Source organism: Lygodium microphyllum, chromosome 14 (assembly GCF_053477565.2).
Source record: "Lygodium microphyllum isolate KBCC chromosome 14, Lygodium_microphyllum_v1.1.10, whole genome shotgun sequence".
Lineage (NCBI taxonomy): Eukaryota > Viridiplantae > Streptophyta > Polypodiopsida > Schizaeales > Lygodiaceae > Lygodium > Lygodium microphyllum.
This window is the reverse complement of record NC_141148.1, coordinates 119,008,398-119,029,767: the sequence shown is the minus strand read 5'-3', so window position 1 is coordinate 119,029,767 and position 21,370 is coordinate 119,008,398. Positions and strand designations below refer to the sequence as shown.

Sequence of the window (21,370 nt, the reverse complement as noted above, 5' to 3'; positions counted from 1 at the left end):
GATATCAACGACTAAATTTCGGACAAGGGACTGAATAAAGGTTATCATTAGGTAATGTATGATTTATGATACAATGAGTGATGAAATTCTAAGGAAGTATTTTTGTTAGTAAGTTTACTAAGATGTCGCTGCGCGTAGGGTTGAAGGTCACCATAGGGGTTTGGCAAGAAAACTGGACAAGATAGATGGAGATGTATCTTCAAGAGATTGGTGGATACAAGCAATTGTTTGTAGGTTCGAGATGAGCTTCACAACCTTCAGCTCGCCATTTACTTTTGACTTCGAAAAACAGATTGATACATAAGACGGATGGGTTAAGGTCTTGAAACTTTTGATCACAAAGATGGATGAATTGTAAATAGGAGTACGACTTCAATTGATACAAGAAGAGTCTTGCGCTTCCTTGCCAATGAGTATAGTTGCCTATGTCAGCCTAGGCATGAAGAAGATGCTCAAGACACTTTATCTTTTCAAGTGATAATGAAGATAGAGGATCAAGAAGAAGATTGCCTATATCAGCCTTTGAATAAATCACTGCAGCTGTATTTACATGAAAAGTTCATGAGTTTCATGACTTAGATCAATTTAACATGAATTAAGTAGCTGCATAAAAGCTTCAGCTAATGGATTGACTATTACGAATAGCCAAGTTGAATTCCAAAGTATGGCAAGAAATCTCTGAAAGACTTCTTTAAACCCTCTCTTGAATGAAGAGGAAGCAAGATACTATTGTACTTGTAATGTTTGGAGATGAAGTAGATTCTGTGTTTACCGATTTTAGCCCATGAATATCTTGGTTTAGATTGAGAAGAAGAGCTCAAAAGTTTATCTTAATAGTGTCAAAAGATGTTCTTGAAATTTACTCACAAAGAGTAAAGCTCGTAGTTACTCATATGAGCGAAGAACAGTCCATGTTCTACCAAGATTAAGGAAGTGGTTCAGAAGTAAAGCTTTAGCCCATTAATTCCTTGTTTTGGGCAGCCAAGAATAATCCAAGATGATACAAATAATCTACCAAAGAGTGTCTTCAATGCCCTTTCAAGGCAAGAGTGTTTAGATGCAGCATTTACAAGAGTAAGCAGAGCATGTTTTCTTCATAAATCATAAGAGTAGAACTTGGAATGTTAATGAGACAATAATCAGCCCAAAGAATGTGATGGGCTGAATATGATAGTTTAAAATCAAAGTTTTATTTTCTACCAAAGATCTCTTCTTGGTAGGAAAGAGAGACTTCATCAAGCGGTAGGTACATAAGGAATTGCCCTTCTTTTCATCTACACAAATACATGTACCTCTTGAACCGTATAAGAGGTGCTTTGCAAAACGGAGATTCAACCCATAAAGAGAGTAATGGGTTGCATATAACAGTCCAAAACAGAGCCTCTATGCTTTCCAAGATCTCCTCTTAATAGAGAAGAGAGTACACATTAAGAGATAGGTGCATAAGACAGTGTCCTTCTCATTTACTTCACAAATACAAGTACCTCTTGAACCATGTACGCTTTCCCATCTTGAATCTATTCCACCTTCTTAATCTCTTGAGTCTATCTGCAGACGATGGCCTCCAAGCGAAGAATGTCGGGTGCGGATGACAATCCTGCAACCAGCAACAAGGCTTCGGGCAAAGGCATCACTGTTAATCCAACTGCGGTTTCGGTCGTAAGTAATGTATTTTCAAATTGATAGATGCTTGCTTTGATCCTCGTATGAGATACATTAGGCCCCATACTATTGCATGAGTATAGGTCCTGGGAAAGGATAAATTTCATCTCGCCTACTCGGAAGATGGAGTTTGTGAAGTGCATATATCAAGGGAAGATAATTACACCTAGTTACATATGACTTATTTGCTAGTAGAGCAATTACAAGGAAGAATTATTCAAGCGTTATGAATGGCGTAGTCGTAAAAAAGAACGACCTTAAAAGATTGGGCATACAAGTGCTAGATTAAAGTATAGTCAAGGGTTATAAATAGCATAATTACTAAAAGAATATGACATTGAGAATCATGAATAGAAAGTGCTAGTTTAAAGTTTAGATACTTCAAAAGTACTTAGTCTAAGAGCCCAAATATTAAGAAAAACTAGATTCTAGCTCAATGCACGGCCTATTGGAGTCTAATTACTTGAGATTATCTCGCACTTATCTTATTAAGTATTCACACGTTATGCCTATAACATGTTTGATATATGAGGATAATTTTCTAGTTGCCTCATGACTTGACTAAGAGCTAGTACAAGAAATTGATCATAAGGGTTAAAACTAGGATGTCTTGAGATTCGTTGAATAATGATGACTTTTGCCAATCCAAATTCAGGGTTGGGTTATCAATCAAGATAAGTGACCTATAGAATTTACATCATGAATAGTGTTTGAACCCTTAACATATGCCCTAGCCGAAGGAAGGAAGTGTTAATAAACATTTTTTGCATAATATTGCTCTTAGATCCCAAGGGGGAGAGCAAATATACGATGAAAATGTTATATCGTCTATTTTTGCATTGGTTGGAAAGAATGCAATTGGTTTTGTTGATTGATCGAACCACATCCTAAATGCTTTTACATTCAATTGGTTGTTAGTTGTTGTTTGGATGATTATTCTAAGTGCTTGCGATTTATGGTAAATGCATGGCAAGGGTCTATGATGACAAGTCGCCATGGGAATAAATGAATGTTTTCTTGGAGAATGATATTAGGGCTGAATGCCTTGTTTGTGCTTGATTCTTAAAGGATTTAATTAAGGAAGGAGATATTGCACGGGTGGATCACCTCCATGATCGCACCGCGTATTAACCCGAGAGGGCACTGCTCGATTCATGGATGGAAAATCGAGTGGTGAAAAGGCCAACCACGGGAATGATGTTTCGCTCCTAGACAGCTTGTGGGTCAGTTGGAGCTCTGGACACCCCTTGCTAGGTCTAGAATGGAGTTGAAGACCTCCGTGGCCCCCAACATCTGGGCATGTTGGGAGATCCTATTCTAGATAAAGGATTGAGTTTGTGGTGCCATGTGAATTGGACCAGTTACTTTTGCAGGGCAGAAGGGATACTTCTGTTGGACAGAAGCGATACATAATTTCTCCTGTATAGGTAGGAGACAAAGATTAACTTGAAGATAAGTTAAGAAACTTGTTTGTCAATAGATTGCTTTGCTCTATTTTCGTGTCTGTGCTATAAGTTATGCGAAGGAACCTTGTTCCTTAAAAGGCTTAATTAATGAAGCTGACTTTAAGTGTCACACATAAATGTGGTAGGACCTAATTAGAAAACTAAAGCTATTAAGGGAAGCGGGTGGGCGGAACCCCCGACGGGTTCGTCCTACGGCAGGGTGGTCTTAGAGAACTTGGAGGCTTCTCACAAGTTTTTATCGTCATTCGACCTTTAGGCATTGTTAGGTTAGAACCCGATTCATGCCGTTTTATGGGACCGGAATGGGACTATGCTCTATGGGCAGAGAGGTTGAGCAGCGCATCCCTCTCGTTTCCCATTCTCTTTGAACCAAGTGCGGCATGGGTCTGCTTCGGATTGGGTATCTCTGTGTAAAGTAGGATGTCCAAAACCCGACGCTAGAATGCTAATAGGAGACCTTGACAACTAGGAACCCGAATTTCAGGTCGATCCTAGTGGGTTCGGTCGTGAACGTTCCGTTGCGAGGCAGATTCGGAAAACCCTAGGTGACAAAACTCGGAACATTCACTGGGAGTGCCGGGTAGCGACGCTTAGATTTGTTTCTCGATAGACCGCTAAAAGAGTGCTTGGAAAGCTGATGGGCGGGCACCTCACAGTTGGTATCAGAGCGAAATTTTGTAATGATACGTGATTGATTAATGTATGGTTTGTAGACATATCCTAAAATTTTTTTCTAAGTAGTGTGGCTTGATTGTTAGGCACCTTTTGCACCTACGAATGTTGACATGCAAGAGAAGAAATTCCTTCTCAAGCAAATTAAGGCACTTGAGTTTGATGGAGAAGGGATAGACATCACAGCAGAGGCAGAGATATGGATTGAGTCAATGGATGACTATTTTTTTGCTTCGGGAACTGCCTCTACCAATCAAGCAATGATAGCCAAACTTAAGTTAGTTGGCTAGGCTTGATTATGGTGGAAGCAATGGTTCAAAGATGAAGGTGTTTTTGAAGCCGTTGTTACTTGGGTTCAACTGAAAGATGTTGTACGTGGACGATACCTTCCGCCAACCTACCAGACTTTGAAGATGAATGAATTCTTCAAGCTAAAGCAATTAGAATTAACTTTGGAAGCTTACTACTCAAAGTTTGTAACCCTATTAAAATACGCACCACCTATGGATATTGCGTAGCAAGTATCCAAGTTTTGCCATGGCCTAAACATTCCTCTGAACCACCGTCTTGAAGCAATGCATCCAACGGACTTGCAAGACGCATTACTCCGAGCGAATCCAATCGTCCAAGAATTTAAATTGGAAAATTGTAGTAAAGATGACTCCCGAGATTTGGGTACCATACATGTGGAGAGATAGGGCACATCCGTAGGAGATGTTCCTACCGTCAATGTTTCCATTGCAATGAACTAGGACATGTCCAAGTAGACTGCCCTGACTTAAGTCCAAAAGATATGGACCCTCCAAGAAAACGAAGCTACACAAGTGCAGTCTTCAGATATATAGAGGAATCAGATGAAGACGAAGACTTAGAACCTACTACACCACTTCAGGATTATTACAAATCCTAGAAATTTTGTCGACATGAAATACAACTTGTATTGGAATAAACCTTACTCTTGTGACTACAATTAACTTGAATAACATGAGTTGCATCTATTTTGAGCCTAGAACTTGCAAATGATTAGAGATACTCTAGTAAGGAATGATAGTTTTAATGTGCAATGAATTTCTCTTAAGTCATTTCTTCTTAACTAATATAGATTGGGTCTTACCAGAATGTCGAAGCTTGGAAGTATTCTTTAGTATTACAAGCAAAGCCAATTTTCCATGGAGCTCAGTCCCGAACTAAGGACATGACAATCTAGGAATGTAGTTTCCAAGATAAATGACCATTTCAATCTACTAAAAGAATCCTAGGACAATTTGGTCTAAAGAAGAAAATCCTACCAAGGACAACCAAAAATCTTGTGACCACAAGTGATAAAGCTTTGCGTTGTTTCTATTGCAGGGAGTTAGGTCATTTCAAAAGGGAATGTCCAAAGCACCCTAAACACCGATGCTCTGAGTGCCACAACATTGGACATAACTATATCAATTGCCCCAATGGAACTCGAAGAGAACTTGAGCTTACAAGAAATAAAGTTGTACAAGCTCCAGTGATCTAGAACATACCAAGTGCTTAGGAAGATATCCATGAGATGTAACTACAATAAATTTTCTATTGTAACCAAGACTCAGATATATCAAATACCATAGGTTGTTGTTTCAAAAGACCGCATGCCTCTGAGTGATCAGAGTAGCACAGTGAAACCATGGTGGGCCCATAACCCACAGGTTCTAAAATGATACCCCCATTTCTCTCGAGATGAGGACACCTCGATTTCTGTAAGGGAAGGAGGATGTAATATTTCCACACAATAAAAGTTAGTTGGTTAGTTTAAAAGTTAATTAGTCAATTAATAAGTTAGTAAGATTACTAACTAAAGACTAACTAAGGTAAAAACTAACAAACATTAATTATTAATAATTTTTATTTAATTTAAAATATTTTATTTAGAAAAATCAAGAGTCGTAAATTTGATATTTTTCTCGGATTGGCAAGGACTGTAGCCACCCTCACGTAAATTACAACGTGAACGAAACTTACGAGTTATATTAATCACTAGGATAATGTGTATAGTTTGGATGGTCTAAAAATATTAGATTTTGGGCAAAACTAGTATATTTTAGATACTTTAGATATTATCCTAAAAAAAGATATGGAGATTTTTAGAACTGGATGTCATTTAAAAAAAAACAAGTGATATTTTAGTTAGTTTGGAGATTTTATAAAAAGAAAAAAATAAAGAGAGGATTTGCGGAATTACGCGTGCCACGATCGCAGTACACAAGTAGTAGACAACACTTTGAACAGAGAAAAAAAGAAGGAGTGAACTAAGAGCTTTCTAATCAAGGGTCTTGGGGTTTTACCCCCCTTTCGAAGCCAATGGAACCATCAGATTTATGATCTGGGCATTAGATCACTGATCTTTTCAAGATCCCCCCTCCACAAAGAGCTCCACTTCTCAACCACAAGCCCTCTTCTCTAATTCACTATAAATACGAGGCATGGGAGAGGCATAAGGGGACATAAGGAAACCTCGAGAGGCTGCGAGAGAGAGATAGAGAGAAGGATACCCCTGTAAGAGATTGTGAGGAAGAGCTTGAAAGAGAGCTTGAGAGAGAGAGAGAGAGAGAGAGAGAGAGAGAGAGAGAGAGAGAGAGAGAGAGAGAGAGAGAGAGAGAGAGAGAGAGAGAGAGAGAGAGAGAGGAGTCACCCCGAGAGGCTGCAAGGAAGAGAATTAGCTCAATTCCCTCTATCTCGATCCTCGACTTAACCATCTTCTCTTACGCTCTCCCATCTTGAATCTATTCCATCTTCTTAATCTCTTGAGTCTATCTGCGGACGATGGCCTCCAAGCGAAGAATGTCGCGTGCGGATGACAATCCTGCAACCAGCAACAAGGCTTCGGGCAAAGGCATCACCGTCAATCCAACTGCGGTTTCGGTCATAAGTAATGTATTTTCAAATCGATAGATGCTTGCTTTGATTCTGGTATGAGATACGTTAGGCCCCATACTATTGCACGAGTATAGGTCATGGGAAAGGATAGATTTCATCTCGCCTACTCGGAAGATGGAGTTTGTGAAGTGCATATATCAAGGGAAGATAATTACACCTAGTTACATATGACTTATTTGCTAGTAGAGCAATTACAAGGAAGAATTATTCAAGCGTTATGAATGGCGTAGTCGTAAAAAAGAACGACCTTAAAAGATTGGGCATACAAGTGCTAGATTAAAGTATAGTCAAGGGTTATAAATAGCATAATTACTAAAAGAATATGACATTGAGAATCATGAATAGAAAGTGCTAGTTTAAAGTTTAGATACTTCAAAAGTACTTAGTCTAAGAGCCCAAATATTAAGAAAAACTAGATTCTAGCTCAATGCACGGCCTATTGGAGTCTAATTACTTGAGATTATCTCGCACTTATCTTATTAAGTATTCACACGTTATGCCTATAACATGTTTGATATATGAGGATAATTTTCTAGTTGCCTCATGACTTGACTAAGAGCTAGTACAAGAAATTGATCATAAGGGTTAAAACTAGGATGTCTTGAGATTCGTTGAATAATGATGACTTTTGCCAATCCAAATTCAGGGTTGGGTTATCAATCAAGATAAGTGACCTATAGAATTTACATCATGAATAGTGTTTGAACCCTTAACATATGCCCTAGCCGAAGGAAGGAAGTGTTAATAAACATTTTTTGCATAATATTGCTCTTAGATCCCAAGGGGGAGAGCAAATATACGATGAAAATGTTATATCGTCTATTTTTGCATTGGTTGGAAAGAATGCAATTGGTTTTGTTGATTGATCGAACCACATCCTAAATGCTTTTACATTCAATTGGTTGTTAGTTGTTGTTTGGATGATTATTCCAAGTGCTTGCGATTTATGGTAAATGCATGGCAAGGGTCTACGATGACAAGTCGCCATGGGAATAAAGGAATGTTTTCTTGGAGAATGATATTAGGGCTGAATGCCTTGTTTGTGCTTGATTCTTAAAGGATTTAAGTAAGGAAGGAGATATTGCAAGGGTAGATCACCTCCATGATCGCACCGCGTATTAACTCGAGAGGGCACTGCTCGATTCATGGGCCGAAGGTTGAGTGGTGAAAAGGCCAACCACGGGAATGATGTTTTGCTCTTAGACAGCTTGCGGGTCAGTTGGAGCTCTGGACACCCCCTGCTAGGTCTAGAATGGAGTTGAAGACCTCCATGGCTCCCAACATCTGGGCATGTTGGGAGATCCTATTCTAGATAAAGGATTGAGTTTGTGGTGCCATGTGAATTGGACCAGTTACTTCTGCAAGGCAGAAGGGATACTTCTGTTGGACAGAAGCGGTACATAATTTCTCCTGTATGGGCGGGAGACAAAGATTAACTTGAAGATAAGTTAAGGAACTTGTTTGATCTTGTTTGTCAATAGATTGCTTTGCTCTGTTTTCGTGTCTGTGCTATAAGTTATGCGAACGAACCCTGTTCCCTAAAAGACTTAATTAATGAAGCTAACTTTAAGTGTCACACATAAATGTGGTAGGACCTAATTAGAAAACTAGAGCTATTAAGGGAAGCAGGTGGGCGGAACCCCTGACGGGTTTGTCCTATGGCAGGGTGGTTCTAGAGAACTGGGAGGCTTCTCACAAGTTTTTATCGTTATTCGACCTTTAGGCATTGTTAGGTTAGAACCCGATTCATGCAGTTTTAGGGGACCGGAATGGGACTATGCCCTATGGGCAGAGAGGTTGAGCAGCGCATCCCTCTCGTTTCCCATTCTCTTTGAACCAAGTGCGGCATGGGTCTGATTCAGATTGGATATCTCTGCGTAAAGTAGGATGTCCAAAACTCGACGCTAGAATGCTAACAGGAGACCTTGACAACTAGGAACCCGAATTTCAGGTCAATCCTAGTGGGTTCGGTCGTGAACGTTCCATTGCAAGGCGGATTCGGAAAACCCTAGGTGACAAAACTCGGAACATTCCCTGGGAGTGCCGGGTAGCGACGCTTAGATTTGTTTCTCGATAGACCGCTAAAAGAGTGCTTGGAAAGCTGATGGGCAGGCCCCTCACAAGAGTGGCCTTCCATTTTCGTCAATGCATGGGAAGAGAGATACTTATAGTTCAAGTTGAGTCTTCTAAAGTCACTTGTGGTTGCATGACATGAGCTTCTCCTTTGTGTGGTGGTTTGGCCCCTGTTCCTCTCCTCTATCCATGGCGCCCTGATTCAATCTAAGTTTTGCCTGAAAAAAACGGCACAAAAAATGGAAGGTCTTATGTAGCTCTATTGAACCATAATAAGTCCACATAGGCAAAGATAATGCATACACAATGTCCCACACTTAGTTGACTTGGACAACTCCATCTTCTTTGTGACTTTACTTGTGAATACACTTGAAGCTCTTGAGTGTTATAAGTACACATCCTCTTCATTGGCTTCTGAAAAATATAATCCAAGGGAACCTACCAAGTCATATGCTCTTAACAATTTTCTCTTGTTTAATGTTCCATGACTTACAGAACTTGTAGCATCTTTATGTAAGTAATGCAAGGATGGATAAGAGTTAGTAACCAAAATCAACCATCTGGTTCCATGATAAATTTATTGTATTTTAAGGTAGAGAGCCCCATGTTTATTACACCATGCCATATACTGGTGGACTTAGGTTTTTAAGACTTATTGCACTAGGCAAATCTCTATGTAGCATGCCTAGATTTTAAGTGAAGAAGTGATATATGTAAAGGATAAATTTTTTATGTTTAGACCATGGGCAAATAATCCCATGACAATAGAAATAAGGTTTTTGGCTAAATTTGGCACATAGTAAACATCCCTAATAAGGAGAACTTTGCCATCGGTTAACTCTATGTTGGCATCACCCATGCCAATTATAGCTATAAGGGTGTTATTGTTTCCAAATCTTACATCTCGTGGTGTTATTAATTCTTTGTAGTTACTAAGGTATTATTTATTGGTGGTAAGATGGAAGGTGGCCCCTATATCAAGTATCCATGTATGTGGTGAAAGGTTGTGAGCATCACTTAGGGCCATAAAAGCTAGTAAAGCATCATAACCATTGGAGCAATTTGATGGAGATGCGCTTGAAGTGTATGGTTCATTCAATTCACTATTAAATGATTTGGATGTCGACACACAATTTTCTTGAGCCTTACCCCCATTTGGCGCAGCTTTTGGAATGATGCCAGTAGCCTTTGGATGCATGTCCGATCCTATTGTGTTTGTTTGCCTTGGCTAGTCACTTCATTTCCTGCACCAGAAAGATGATTGAAGAAAATAATCGATTTTTGAGTTATCCTCCATTATCATTGTGGAGAGAGCATGCAGTCATCCACCTCAAATGGTGCCTATTCTACTCTGTAATTGAGTGTACAAATAATGGTTCCAAACTGCACACATGTTGTAAGTAGCACATCATTGGCTTAGACTATCCAAAACGATCTTAAATAGAACTTTTGAAATTTGGAAGAAACATAACTTGACCTAGTAGTACCTTTCAATGGTTTTCGATGCTAGTGATATGAAATGTGGGACAACGAATGACATGTGGTCCTACAGTCCCCATTGCCTATTTATGGTCATGTATAACTTTCCACCACAACTCACAAGATAGCCTTGTGAACTTGAAATTCAATGAGACACTTTTCCCCATTTGGATTGGAAAACCTGTTAATTTGGTAGTTATGCCTTGTATTCAAGTTAGCATTGAATTTAAATGCATGATGAGATCAACGTTGTCAATTTATTTGCCACAACAATGTAGTTTGTATGAGGTCTATCTATTGAGTTCAAGTGCACTTTTCCTAGTTAGCTCTTTTTGTTAGCATTGCGCATTAGGGAATATTCTATTACAATGGTGCCATGACAAAGTGATTCTTCAAGAATTGACTTAAGTGGTCTACTTTTTGAAAAGAATGCTAATAACAAAAGGATATAGTCTTATGCATGCTAGTGTATATAGGTTAACTAAGAGTTTAGTTACATGATGGATTTTAATGAGTTGCATGTAAGAATTAAAGAAAAGAATGTCTATTTTTTGAGTCTATTACACAAATTTCTCTCTCTCTCTCTCTCTCTATGTATTTACATCTCGAAGAAGCCAGATGGCCTATGAGAGAGAGAGAAAAGAAAGAAAGAAAGAAAGTTATATTAACGTCTTCTAAAGACCAAAACTGGCCTATGAGACAAACTGTGATACAACTGATGAGCTCCAGCTATCCAAAATAAAAGTGCTGAATGAAAAGCTAAAAACTGGAAACTGAAAATAAGGTGGTGTGAGTGTGACAGGTGTCGTGTATGTGTATGTGCGTATGTAGCTTTGGTACTCCAGATAATGGCTACAAAAGGGGGAACAAATGTCGGCTGTGATAGGGGAACAACTGTCGGCTATGATAAAGTGGTGCGATGTGTATATGTAACAGATGCAGGGAGATATACTATCTTGGGATGTAGTAGCAATAGTCAAAGTCGCTAATAGCAGGTGATCCCTCCTGGATGCAGGATGTGGTACATCGGCGGTGGAGAAAGAGCCAACTGGAGGTCTGATATCCAATGTGTCGAGTGTCGTCGGATCTCAGTTTGCTGTCGATGTAGATCAAGAATCCTCCGAATCTCCTGTCGATGTGGCTGTGGGGTCCGAAACCCACGGATCCTCGTGCGGCGTCGGGTATGCTGGTCCTCAGCCTGCTGTAGTGTGAGCCCACAGGTCTGGCTGGAGGTTGGTACAGTAGTTCTCACTCTGTCTGTCTGAAAGAATTGTGTAATAGTCGTCTGGGTGGGCCCTCTCTGACTAGGACCCGCTGTGTGCTCTGCTCTCTGATGTGCCATGCCTCTCCTAGAAAACGGCCAAATGATCTCTGATCCATATCAGTAATACATCCCTGAAGTGAGCTGCTCAATGTGTATCTAGATCTCAACTCTGAATATGCCGGGCATCTGAGAACAAAATGCTCCTCACTCTCCACCTCTGATATGCAAAGGGGGCATATCCTCTCCTCCCGTGGGATGCCACCGGCTCTGCCACTCTCAATCATAAGCTGATGTGATGAAACCCTGAGCTGCCCAATAAGAACTCTCAATCGATGTGGCATATAGATCTGCATATATCTCCGAATCTCTATGAATCCTTGCTCTGATATGCTCAAGAACTGTGTATAATAATGTGCTATCTTCGATGGCAGTGGCTGTGCCCATGTCCTCTATATATAAATATGCCATATCTCCTGTCTGATGACTCTGTTCCTCTCAGAGAGAGAGAGGGTGTAAGTGGGAGCCTGAGTATCATATAGAAGAGGTGCGAGTCTATCAATGTCCAGCCCATGTCTGTCAAACCAAGCTCTAGTCTGTGCATACCATGATGTGGTATCCCCCGCTCGAGCCATCTCCTAAGATGCCATATATGCTCTATATGCAATGTGATCTCTGTCCATATCCTGAAATCTGTGTAGGAAGCAGACTGTTTGAAATAATGCCTTGACTAGCATGGGCAGTGTGGCAAGCTCTGCTCGCACAATGTCATGTGGGACTGAGGCCTTGCTGCGAATCAATCTAGATATCATGATCACTTGAGGTCTCTCCATCAATGTCTATACGTAATCGGCAAGGCCTGGCCCCCATATAGCTGCTCCATACATCAGTGCTGGAGTGACTAGAGTATCAAAGAGCCACCCCTTGGTGCGGGGCTCCTGGAAATATGCCTGATGACACTGTCGCTCCATAAGAGCCAATGCTGAGTATCCTCTAGTGAGGCAGTCACGAGCTGCCTGTGTCATCGAGAAAATCCCTGAAGCTGCTGTAAAGGTGACTCCCAAATATACATATGATCTAGTGACCTCAATACTCCCTCCTGCTGCCATGAAAATACTCTGTCTGCGTATCTAAGCTGATGTATGGAATATAAGAACCTTGGTTTTACCAAGGTTCACTGTCATGCCTCTCTGTATGCAAAAATCATCTAATGCTAATAAATGCTGATATAATACCTAAGCTGAATCTGAGACCAACACAATGTCATCTGCATATAGTAAGATATGAACTGTGGCTCCACTGAGATCTATACCTCCACCGGCTCACTATTGAATAAACTTTGCTATCTCATCAATGTATAGCCCAAATAGAGTCGGTGAGAGTGGGCATCCTTGTTTCACACCAATGGTGCTCACAAGGGGATCTGATATACCTCCCGGACATCTGACTCTGCCAGTAACCCGCTCATATAGTGCATAAATACCCCACATCATGTCATCATCCACCCCCAGATCAAGTAGGCGTCTGACAAGCCTCTCTCTCGGAACCGTGTCAAAGGATTTGCGGAAATCAACAAAGCAACAATACAATCTCAGTTTCTTGACTCGTGTATGGTCAACCAGGCAACGGAGAGTGAAGATGTGGTCTATGGTAGAAAATGCCCGTCTGAACCCTGCCTGTCCGGGTGCGCACATGCACTCTCTCGCTGCCAGCGTGTTGAGCTCCTCCTCCATCACCGTGCCATAACGTTTGGCCAAAACTAGCCCAATCATGATGGTCCTATACGTGTTAGGATCCATAGGATCCCCTGACTTATGGATAGGTACAATGGTGTGCTCTGTCCACGAGTCAGGGAACCCCTCAGAAAATGCACGGTTGAAGAGGTGAGCAATGAGTGGAGCCAATGTGTCTCTGCCATATATAATATGCTCTGCCTGAAGATCAAACTGGTCTCGAGTGCGGCCATGCTGTAACCATGAGATAGCATGTTTCACCATACTAGTGGTGAAAAATGATGAAATACTCGGTCTGGGTGTACATGGTGTAGGTATCAGCGACTGTGCAGGTACATGATATAAACTCTGTGCGTATCCATGCCATACTGCAGGGTCATGTATCCGTGTGGGTGAGCGTGGTTCTCTGATCAGCCTCCATGCCTCTGCACAATCTCTGCTCATAAGAAGGTGGTATATATCCCAATATCTCTCCTCCTCCCATTCCCGCTTTTTACGGCGGGTCAAGCGGTGCATGCGTCTCTGTGCCTGTCTGTGTGTGATCTCTCCTCTGGCCTCCAAATCGCGTACTGTCGACGTAGATCTCTGCACTCATCATCATACCACCTGTTCTATGGCATGGTACCGGTCCGAGGGGGGTGCGTGTATGTGTGATGTGGAAAACTGAGTGTAGCAGAATCATGCAGAATGCGTGTGATATCAGTGGTCAGTATATCAAGGGGTGCATATGGATCAAGTGACGTGATGTGCTCCTCCAGATGCTGTGAGTAAACATGTGAGAGCTCATGAGTGAAGTGTATGGTAGTATTCATGTGGGGTATGATATCTGCAGGTGGTGATGGTAATGAGGTGAGGAGTGAGAAACTGAGAAAGGTGTGATCGGCACCGAGTGGAAGTCTCCCAAGGCCGAAGGACTCGATAGTATGCATCCCATTGATCGGTCCGAGTAGATAATCTACAATACTCTCGCCCCCCCCATGTGGGAAGTATGTAAGACCTCCTGAATATGGCCATCGTGCCATCCCGTTATAAATAACGAGATGATGTCTACTACCAAGCTCAAGTAAATGCCCTCCATACCTTGTGGCGTCTGGCCCAGTATCTGCTGACTTCCTACTGATCCCCAACTCCTCAGGTTCTAATGCTCTCATGATCTCTGGCTGCTCCATATCAAAACTCTCACACTGTCGGCTCTGTGTGCGCCCGTTGAAGTCCCCCATAAGGAAGACCTCACCCAAACTAGAATACATAATAATGTCCTCTGAGAGCTGTGAATAAGGGGAGGGGGAATCTCTGTCCTGAATATCACCCTGCATAGTAGCATATCTGGACCCTTGTGGTGAAAAGTAGCATACTGCCATATAGATCCATCTCTCATCTGATATCTGCACTCTGATCCATATGTAACTGGCCTCCTCATCTCGTCTCACTAACTGGATATGTCTCTGTATCCCCTGACGGAATAGAACTGCCACCCCTCCTGAGCCCCTAGATGTGCTCTGCCTAGTAGTAGCCCGGTATGCAGATACCCACTCAAATCCTGTAATGCGTGGAAGCCCTCTCTCTAGGCTCTCATGTATCTCTGTGAGGCATATAACATCATGGTCGGGTAAAATCTCCTCAAGTCTGTCCGGTCGTGACCATAGGGAGCCGTTGCAGTTCCAAACTGCCACACGTATCGGGATCTCCTGTATAGTCCTCTGCCCCGTCTCATAGGCCACTCCCCCCTATTTGGTGGGGCGTCCATCTATAAAAATCTGGCCATCTCGATAGAAGGCCTTATGGGCTTCTCTACGTGCTTGGAGTATTTGTGGCATGCATGCTCATCTGTGTGCAATCTACATCTGAGTCAGGTCCTCATCCATGAAGATGGGAGTCCCAGTCATCCCTCGCAGCGAGATCCGCTTCCGAAAGAAAGCGGCTCTATCCTCCGGTGTGCTCATATTTAATATTAGAGCTCTGACCTTGGTAGTATCTCATCCTGCACGCCATGCCTGAGTAAAGGGCATGCTCGTGTACCCTAGTCGGGTGTATAGCCCGCATGCGTCCTCCTCCGGAGAGGCCCCTTCGGGGAGCCTGGTAATACGCACGTTTAATCTACGCACGTTCCTGAGCCTCTCCTCCTCTAAGGCCTCCTAAACCCAGACTACCTCCTCCTTTTTATTTTCTTCCTGGACCTCCTTCTTAATGTTCTTCTTCACTACCTTAATCCACCCCTCCTTATTCCCTTCTAATTCTTCCTTCATGTTTGCTTTGATTTTTTCCTCCCATCCCTCTCTCGAAGCCTCAACTTCGGTTTTAATGCATACTTGGAGGTCCTCTAGGCATTCCTTTGTGATAGCCTCTCGGAGGTCCGCTTTGAAATCCGCGTCCTCTCTTGCCTCTCGTAGATGTGACACTTCCGTTTGTAGCTTGTCCAGGTCGGTTTTGAGATCCCTCTTCTCTTTCGTGAGTGTCTTCACCATCTCCTCCAGTCGCCGGATCCTCTCATGGAGCCGACGGGTTTTTTGGTTCAAGGCATTTTCCGCATCCTTCTTGAAATCTTTCTTTGCCTCCTTGATAGCCTGGCTGATTAGAAGCTCCACGTTATGGAGCTCGAGCGGCATGTCGCCTGCCTCCTGTGCTGCTTGACACCTTCGTCAGACCAGTGCAGGGTCTCTTCTGCCCTGTTTGAGCCCTGCTCTCGTCTATTTGAGAACAGTTGTTTGATCTGTTTGAGACCTCTCGTCAGACCAGCGCAGGGTCTTTTGTTCCCTTCTCAAGCCCTGGCCTCCGCTATCTGTAAACAACCTGCTCGAACTGTCTTGTGAACTGCTGTGTATCATTCCATCCTGCAGAGCCCTCCCTGGCTGCGATCTCAGCCAGAGAGAGAGAGAGAGAGAGAGAGAGAGAGAGAGAGAGAGAGAGAGAGAGAATTAGCACGTCCAGAGAATCCTTCAGATGATGAAGCATTACAACAGGGCCGCCGCTGTTGAACTCGACCTCTCAAATGGTGAATCTAATGATGTTGATCTAGCTGTGGCGCATCTCCAGCTTGGGGCCTGGCTGTGAGAAAGGCAGCTTCTCCCAGACGAATAACTGGCTATTTGGACTTTGGTGTAATGATCAATCCCTCTCGATGTATCATCTACCCATCTGAGAGCTCCTTTTGGGTTGGCTTCTAGTTTGCTCCCGATCCCCAAATGAGCAGTATGGTAGCGGCAGGCGCGAGGGTGATTCTCTGCAGGGTTAAACTGCTTCTTGCAATGCCGGCATGTCCTCAGAGATCCTTGCTGCCTCGTCGAAGCTGGAATGGAGATTCGAGTTGTTGGGGTGATTCCACAGCCAAACGCTAAGCGTTGGCAATCCTGGCAAAAAACTCTGCCTTGTATCATCGCTGCCTGCGCATCCTCAGAATGCGAGGAGAGAGAGAGAGAGAGAGAGAGAGAGAGAGAGAGAGAGAGAGAGAGAGAGAGAGAGAGAGAGAGAGAGAGAAAGAAAGTTATATTAACGTCTTCTAAAGACCAAAACTGGCCTATGAGACAAACTGTGATACAACTGATGAGGTCCAACTATCCAAAATAAAAGTGTTGAATGAAAAGCTAAAAACTGGAAACTAAAAATACGGTGCTGTGAGTGTGATAAGTGTCGTATATGTGTATGTGTGTATGTAGCTCTGGTACTCCAGATAATGGCTACAAAAAGGGGAACAAATGTCGGCTGTGATAGGGGAACAACTGTCGGCTGTGATAAACTGGTGCGATGTGTATATGTAACAGATGCAGGGAGATATACTATCCTGGGATGTAGTAGCAGTCGTCGAAGTCGCTAATAGCAGGTGATCCCTCCTGGATGCAGGATGTGGTACATCGGCGGTGGAGAAAGAGCGAACTGGAGATCTGAGATCCAATGTGTTGAGTGTCGTCGGATCTCAGTCTGGTGTCGATGTAGATCAAGAATCCTCCGGATCTCCTGTCGGTGTGGCTGTGGGGTTCGAAACCCCCGGATCCTCGTGCGGCGTTGGGTATGCTGGTCCTCAGCCTGCTGTAGTGTGAGCCCGGAGGTCTGGCTGGAGGCTGGTATAGTAGCTCTCACTCTGTCTGTCTGAAAGAACTGTGTAATAGTCGTCTGGGTGGGCCCCTCTCTAACTGGGACCCGCTGTGTGCTCTGCTCATTGATGTGCCATACCTCTCCCAGAAAACGGCCAAATGATCTCTGATCCATATCAGTCATACATCCCTAAAGTAAGCTGCTCAATGTGTATCTAGATCTCAACTCTGAGTATGCCGGGCATCTGAGAACAAAATGCTCCTCACTCTCCACCTCTGATCTGCAAAGGGGGCATATCCTCTCCTCCCGTGGGATACCACTGGCTCTGCCACTCTCAATCATAAGCTGATGTGATGATACCCTGAGCTGTCCGATAAGAACTCTCAATCGATGTGGTATATAGATCTGCATATATATCGGAATCTCTATGAATCCCTGCTCTGATATGCTCAAGAACTGTGTATAATAATGTGCCATCTTCGATGGCAGTGGCTGTGCAGGGCTGACCCATGTCCTCTGTATATAAATATGCCATATCTCCTGTCTGATGACTCTGTTCCTCTCAGAGAGAGAGAGGGTGTAAGTGGGAGCCTGAGTATCATATAGAAGAGGTGGGAGTCTATCAATGTCCAGCCCATGTCTGTCAAACCAAGCTCTAGTCTGTGCATACCATGATGTGGTATCCCCCGCTCGAGCCATCTCCTGAGATGCCATATATGCTCTATATGCAATGCTATCTCTGTCCATATCCTGAAATCTGTGTAGGAAGCAGACTGTTTGAAATAATGCCTCGACTAGCATGGGCGGTGTGGCAAGCTCTGCTCGCACAATGTCATGTGGGACAGAGGCCTTGCTGCGAATCAATCTAGATATCATGATCACTTGAGGTCTCTCCATCAATGTCCATACATAATCGGCAAGGCCTGGCCCCCATATAGCTGCTCCATACATCAGTGCTGGAGTGACTAGAGTATCAAAGAGCCACCCCTTGGTGCGGGGCTCCTGGAAATGTGCCTGATAACATTGTCGCTCCATAAGAGCCAATGCCGAGTATCCTCTAGTGAAGCGGTCACGAGCTGCCTGTGTCATCGAGAAAGTTCCTGAAGCTGCTGTAAAGGTGACTCCCAAATATACATATGATCCAGTGACCTCAATACTCCCTCCTGCTGCCATGAAAATACTCTGTCTGCGTATCTGAGCTGATGTATGGAATATAAAAAACCTTGGTTTTACCAAGGTTCACTGTCATGCCTCTCTGTATGCAAAAATCATCCAATGCTAATAAATGCTGCTGTAATCCCTGAGTTGAGTTAGAGACCAACACAATGTCATCTGCATATAGTAAGATATGAACTGTGGCTCCACTGAGATCTATACCTCCACCGGCTTGCTGTTGAATAAACTCTGCTATCTCATCAATGTATAGCCCAAATAGAGTCGGTGAGAGTGGGCATCCTTGTTTCACACCAATGGTGCTCACAAGGGGATCTGATATACCTCCCGGACATCTGACTCTGCCAGTAACCCGCTCATATAGTGCATAAATACCCCACATCATGTCATCATCCACCCCTAGATCAAGTAGGCGTCTGACAAGTCTCTCTCTCGGAACCGTGTCAAAGGATTTGCGGAAATCAACAAAGCAATAATACAATCTCACTTTCTTGACTCGTGTATGGTCAACCAGGCAACAGAGAGTGAAGATGTGGTCTATGGTAGAAAATGCCCGTCTGAACCCTGCCTGTCCGGGTGCGCACATGCACTCTCTCGCTGCCAGCGTGTTGAGCTCCTCCTCCATCACCGTGCCATAACGTTTGGCCAAAACTAGCCCAATCATGATGGTCCTATATGTGTTAGGATCCATAGGATCCCCTGACTTGTGGATAGGTACAATGGTGTGCTCTGTCCACGAGTCAGGGAACCCCTCAGACAATGCACGGTTGAAGAGGTGAGCAATGAGTGGAGCCAATGTGTCTCTGCCATATATAATATGCTCTGCCTGAAGATCAAACTGGTCTCGAGTGCGGCCATGCTGTAACCGTGAGATAGCATGTTTCACCATACTAGTGGTGAAAAATGATGAAATACCCGGTCTCAGTGTACATGGTGTGGGTATTAGCGGCTGTGCGTGTACATGATATAAACTCTGTGCGTATCCATGCCATACTGCAGGGTCATGTATCGGTGTGGGTGAGCGTGGTTCTCTGATCAGCCTCCATGCCTTTGCACAATCTCTGCTCATAAGAAGGTGGTATATATCCCAATATCTCTCCTCCTCCCATTCCCGCTTTTTACGGCGGGTCAAGCGGTGCATGCGTCTCTGCGCCTGTCTGTGTGTGATCTCTCCTCTGGCCTCCAAATCGCGTAGCTGTCGACGTAGATCTCTGCACTCATCATCATACCACCTGTTATGTGGCATGGTACCGGTCCGAGGGGGGTGCATGTATGTGTGATGTGGAAAACTGAGTGTAGCAGAATCATGCAGAATGCGTGTGATATCAGTGGTCAGTGTATCAAGGGGTGCGTATGGATCAAGTGACGTGATGTGCTCCTCCAGATGCTGTGAGTAAATATATGAGAGCTTATGAGTGACGTGTATGGTAGTATGCATGTGGGGTATGATATCTGCAGGTGGTGATGGTAATGAGGTGAGGAGTGAGAAATTGAGAAAGGTGTGATCGGCATCGAGTGGAAGTCTCCCAAGGCCGAAGGACTCGATAGTATGCATCCCATCGATCGGTCCGAGCAGATAATCTACAGTACTCTCGCACCCCCCATGTGGGAAGCATGTAAGACCTCCTGAATATGGCCATCGTGCCATCCCGTTATAAATAACGAGATGATGTCTACTACCAAGCTCAAGTAAATGCCCTCCATACCCTGTGGCGTCTGGCCCAGTATCTGCTGACTCCCTACTGATCCCCAACTCCTCAGGGTCTAATTCTCTCATGATCTCTGGCTGCTCCATATCAAAACTCTCACACTGTCGGCTCTGTGTGCGCCCGTTGAAGTCCCCCATAAGGAAGACCTCACCCAAACTAGAAATACAGAATAATGTCCTCTGAGAGTTGTGAATAAGGGGAGGGGGAATCTCTGGCTTGAATATCACCTTGCGTAGTAGCATATCTGGACCCTCGTGGTGAAAAGTAGCATACTGCCATATAGATCCATCTCTCATCTGATATCTGCACTCTGATCCATATGTAATTGGCCTCCTCATCTCGTCTCACTAACTGGATATGTCTCTGTATCCCTTGACGGAATAGAACTGCCACCCCTCCTGAGCCCCTAGATGTGCTCTGCCTAGTAGTAGCCCGGTATGCAGATACCCACTCAAATCCTGTAATGCGTGGAAGCCCTCTCTCTGGGCTCTCATGTGTCTCTGTGAGGCATATAACATCATGGTCGGGTAAAATCTCCTCAAGTCTGTCCGGTCGTGACCATAGGGAGCCGTTGCAGTTCCAAACTGCCACACGTATCGGGGTTTTCTGTACAATCCTCTGCCCCGTCTCATAGGCCGCGTCCCCCTATTTGGTGGGGCGTCCATCTATAAAAATTCGGCCATCTCGATAGAAGGCCTTACGGCCTTCTCTACGTGCTTGGAGTATCTGTGGCATGCATGCTCGTCTGTGTGCAATCTGCATCTGAGTCAGGTCCTCATCCATGAAGATGGAAGCCCCAGTCATCCCTCGGAGCGAAATCCGCTTCCGAAAGAAAGCGGCTCTGTCCTCCGGTGTGCTCATATGTAATATCAGAGCTCTGACCCTGGTAGTATCTCCTCCTGCACGCCATGCCTGAGTAAAGGGCATGCTCGTGTATCCTAGTCGGGTGCATAGCCCGTGTGCGTCCTCCGCCGGAGAGGCCCCTTCGGGGAGCCCGGTAATACGCACGTTCAATCTGCGCGTGTTCCTGAGCCTCTCCTCCTCTAAGGTCTCCTGAACCCGGACTACCTCCTCCTTTTTATTTTCTTCTTGGACCTCCTTCTTAATGTTCTTCTTCACTACCTCAATCCACCCCTCCTTATTCCCTTCTAATTCTTCCTTCATGTTTGCTTTGATTTTTTCCTCCCATCCCTCTCTCGAAGCCTCAAC

At 43.9% G+C, this 21,370-nt stretch overlaps 1 protein-coding gene across 1 annotated transcript; it reads right to left on the bottom strand.

Annotated features, from left to right (window-relative positions):
* Positions 1-16,201: 16,201 nt before the first annotated feature.
* Positions 16,202-19,698, bottom strand: LOC148026040 (uncharacterized). The gene is made up of 2 exons (XM_087692045.1): positions 19,006-19,698; positions 16,202-16,597 (listed from the first exon to the last, which is right to left on the bottom strand). The coding sequence occupies exons 1-2, from the start codon at positions 19,696-19,698 to the stop codon at positions 16,202-16,204; spliced, it is 1,089 nt and encodes a 362-aa protein (XP_087548171.1).
* Positions 19,699-21,370: the final 1,672 nt, after the last annotated feature.